At 33.7% G+C, this 4,725-nt stretch overlaps 1 protein-coding gene across 1 annotated transcript in view; it reads right to left on the bottom strand.

Moving 5' to 3' along the window:
* Positions 1-4,725, bottom strand: part of DOK6 (docking protein 6) — a 557,474-nt gene that overhangs the window by 351,797 nt on the left and 200,952 nt on the right. The window contains exon 3 of the mRNA XM_012657584.1: positions 852-966. Within this exon, the coding sequence (XP_012513038.1) occupies positions 852-966 (115 nt within the window). The remainder of the gene's footprint in view (positions 1-851; positions 967-4,725) is intronic.

Below are 4,725 nucleotides of genomic sequence, written 5' to 3'. Positions count from 1 at the left end.
TAAGATAGGTGCAGGTGAGGAGGTGTGAACAATTTTAGTTAGGGAAGTGACATTGTCAGTTTAGAATCATATAACCTGGTATTAGTTATATTCATATACTTCACTTAAAACCAGAAGCATTATTTTCCTTTTCAAAAATAATAAACATTCTCCTAAAGACTCACCTATTAATATAAATTCACATCTTTCAAGCCCTTCATACTTTTTGCTAACATCCATTATAAAACAAATGTACCATTTCATTGAGCAAAAAGCAATACACCAACTAATAGATTACATAGCACAGGGATTCCAACATGAAAAATACTGCAAGTTCAAGCTATAAACTGCCTTGTGTCTTGATAATGTCACAGTGCCTTATGAAGTGGGACACTAAAATTCAATTTGAAGTATATTTACTCGTAACACTAAGAACCTGTGAAAGAATCAAATTGCTCAAAGGTCTGTTTGGAAACGTCTGGGGACCTAGGCTGTGCTTTGCCATGCTATTGCACGCCAGGATTATTACTGCCCTACCAAATGCCGACAGCTACGCTTGGCAAGAACCAGAATACTAGTCACAGGCTCCCCTTAACAACATCTGCCAGCTATTGTTTGCTTAATTCTCAAAGCTTGAGTGGAAACCTCAAGAGTCCTCAAACCACGTGGGAGCAAAATCCAGACACAGACAGATAACAAGCACCCAAAACATCTGTAGAAATCAGTATGTCGAGTCTCTTGCTAAAGCGTTCTGCAACACATTCTCATTACAATAAGCCGTCCTATTCAGTAGTGTACCTGAATCCGTCTGGGCCATTGTCTCACAAGCAGCCCAATTTCCTAAAGCAGTAGATGGGCTTAAAGTTGCTTACCTGATTCACAGGCAAATGTCTTTGACGTTTCATCATGAAAGATAATTGCCACTGCATGCTTCTTTGTCTCTCGAGGCAGTCTGGTTATATTTTTGATATTGTGCAATTCAGTTACCTTGAAAGAAAAAATATTTTTAAGTTAGTGCACAGTAGATATAATCTATAGTGGAGTGCTGAAACAAAATGATCAGTTACCACTGTCTTAAACCACTTTCAACTGGATATTTGTACTCATTTCTAGTTAACTCCAGTCAGAAGCAGTAAAGAACAAACAAAATGTCTTCTAATGTGCCCTCAATTTTGGTCACAGATTATGTTATTTACTGCATTTAGAAATGGTCCAGAAATTATGTAGAGGAGCTCCATGGACTCTGTGCTTTTATTAAAATTGTTATCCCCAGAAAATAATAGCAGTTGTGGACTACGAGGATTCTCATTCAATATCTGGTGAATATTGATTGGATTTAATATCTCATCTAACTCCCATTTATCATGCAAGTTCCTGGTAGGACTATAGGCAGGAGGCAGCTGACGCCTATCAACAAAATTACTCTAACATTTGGAGTCATTAATATAAACAACGACCTGTTCTCCAGAAACACGCACACAGTATTCACAGATCCATATACTGCTTCTCCCACCAAGGCCCATCCAAGATTTATGAACCTAGGTTGACAAATCTTTCCTCATTTTACAATTAAAAATATTCAATAATCTCATGTGTTTTAGATCTTGACTCTGTATTGGTACACGTTCTTCTGCATCTTTTATTTTTTCCTCACAGTCAATAGAAATGGGCAAATGTTTTTTTCAACTACTCTGCAAACACAACATTAGAATAATAATGTATGAGCATTTTCTAATTCACTTCTCAACATTTTTAATCTTATTTTTCCTTCTAATTTAAAATATTTCTTATTTCTGGTAGAAATAAGAAAGTAGTAGAAAGTAGGTAGGATTAACTAGAATAATAAACAACCCATTAATATCTTTTTATGATATTCTATAATGTCCTCTCTATGATTTTATGATCATCTATGATAAATTTATTATCTTTTGACTAAAATTTACCCTCTCCAAATATAGAATTTTCATCAATACTTTTCAAGACTATTTGCTGATTAATGTTTTGATAAACACATGCACTAAATAAATACTAAATTTTACCTTTTCTAACTGCATAATCTATCTGCACACACACCTCCATGTATTTGTATACATACATATTTATATATACGTGTGTAGATATATACATATTTGTGGATTTATATATATCTTAAGGAAATAATATTTTATTATCTTTAACATTTAATGTAGTAAGAATTTAGCAAGTATTTATGTTTGTATTTAACATTATACTATGTAAATTAGGCAGTGGTCATCAGTAAAAATACAAAACAACAAAAATCACAGGCAAGGAAGCTATAATTTGTATGGAAATGGGCAAGTGCATAGGATGGAACGGAGACTAAAGAGAGTTGCTAAAAGTTACCTGTCAAAGGAATCACTGAATTCATCAGGTATTATTTATTTATGTATTTCAGCATATTGCAGGGGTACAAATGTTTAGGTTACATATCTTTCCTTTGCCCCACCCGAGTCAGAGCTTAAAGCATGTCCATCCCCCAGAAGGTGCGCACCACATCTGTTAGGTGTGAATATACAACAACCCAAATGCCCATCAATACATGACTGACTTAATAAAATGTGGATATGTATACCCTGGAGTATTACTCAGCCACAAAAAAACAATGGTGATCTAGCACCTATTGTGTTATCCTGGATAGAGCCGGAGCCCATTCTACTAAGTGAAGTATCACAAGAATGGAAAAACAAGCACCACATGCACTCACCATCAAATTGGTACTAACTGATCAACACTTATGTGCACATATAGTAGTAACATTCATCGAGTGTCAGGCAGGTGGGAGGGGAGAGGACGGGATGGGTATTAGTAAGGGTTCTCCAGAGAAATGAAACCAGTAATATATACGAGGGGTCTTCGAAAAGTTCATGGAAAATGTATATTATGAAAAAAATATACATGGATTTCAAATTTTTTTTTGCACCGAAATAAACTCATACTGACTTTTTATAACATGTCTAAACAGGATCTGAGTCACTAAGAAAGATAAAATATCAGTTTGCAAAGAGCTGCTTGCTATCAGAGTAACATGAATTCTGCTAAAGTTGAAGTAAGAACAAACATCAAATTTATGACGAAGTTTGGGTGGAAGAGTACTGACATCGTAGATGCTTTACAAAAAAATTTATGGTGATAATGCTCTAAAGAAATCAGTAGCTTACAAATGGATAACTCATTTTAAGAAGGCATGAGGCAATGTTATAGGTGAAACCCACAGCAGCAGACCATCCATACCAATTGGAGAGGAAAAAAAATTCATCATCTTAATTGAAGAGGACCAATGATTAACAGCAGAAACAATAGCCAACACCATAGATATCTCAACTGGTTCAGCTTACACAACTCTGACTAAAATATTAAAGTCCAGCAACCTTTCTGCTTGATAGGTGCCAAAACTGTTGCATCTAGACCAGAAGCATGATTATTTTTTCTAATTCTGTGAAAAATGACCTTGGTATTTTGATAGGGATTGCATTGAATCTGTTGATTGCTTTGGGTAGTATGGTCATTTTAATGATATTAATTCTTCCAATCTATGTGCATGGGATATCTTTCAATTTGTTTGTGTCCTCTTTAATTTCTTATATCAGTATTTTGTGGTTTTCTTTGCAGAAGTCTTTCACTTCCTCGGCTATATTAATTCCAAGATACTTTACCTTATTGTAGCTATTGTAAATGGGAGTGCTTTCTTTGATTTCTCTGTTAGCTAGTTCATTACTGGTGTATAGAAACACCACTAATTTGTGTATGTTGACTTTGCATCTTGCAACTTTACTGAATTAATTTATCCAATCTAACAGTTTTTTGGTGGAGTCTTTAGATTTTCCTAGACATAAAATCATCTCATTTGCAAAGAGGGACAAAATGATATCATTTTTTTTCCAATTTGGATGCCTTTTATTTCTCTCTTTTGCCTGATTGCTCTGGCTGGGACTTCTGGTACTATGTTGAATAGAAGGGGCAAAACTGAGAACCTTTGTCTTGTTCCAGCTCTTAGAGGAGAGGCTTTCAGCTAGAAAATTAGTTTTAATATATCTTTTATTTATATTTGTTTTTCTATTTGTAATTATCTCACTTAAGATCATGAAAAATTAAAATAGGCAAGATGAGTGATTTTACGTAAAAAAAGCTTAAAAAGGTTTGCTTTATATACATAAATACATATATATGTGTGTGTATGTATGTATCTATCTGTATTTTCTATCTATCTACTACCTATTATCTGTTTATCTATTTGAAAATAATCATTTTTTTACAGGAAAGAAAAATTAACATCAATATCTTATAGTTTCTGAGGATTAATCCCCTGGAGAGAAAGATGGGAATGTTTTTTGAAAATAATGACTCACATATTATATTTTAAACACATTAAAACATGTTCTGAAATAAACCTTAACTCTTTTTTTTTCACATTTAGAGACAATTTTATTAACACTAAATATTGTTCATACATAATGAATGCATAGACTTGCTTTGGGGTTGTATTGTTTTGAATTTGAGAATTAATGTACTTTGAGAGTTGCTTGTTTAAAAAAAAGATGTTTAGAAGGTCAAGAAAGCAGACCTGTAGACTTAAGTAATGATATTTTAAATATGACCTTCCACCTTAATGAATAGAAAGCATTCTGATTTTTTTTTATTCCAGGGTTTTGTGAGGGTACAAACATTATAGTTACACTTTATGTCTCTGCCTCACCCAAATGCAGGTTAAAGGCATGCCCTTCCCTC

The sequence above is a fragment of the Propithecus coquereli genome, unplaced genomic scaffold (genome assembly GCF_000956105.1).
Source record: "Propithecus coquereli isolate 6110/MARCELLA unplaced genomic scaffold, Pcoq_1.0 Scaffold55, whole genome shotgun sequence".
Taxonomy (NCBI): Eukaryota; Metazoa; Chordata; class Mammalia; order Primates; family Indriidae; genus Propithecus; species Propithecus coquereli.
This window is presented reverse-complemented; position numbering and strand designations above follow the sequence as displayed.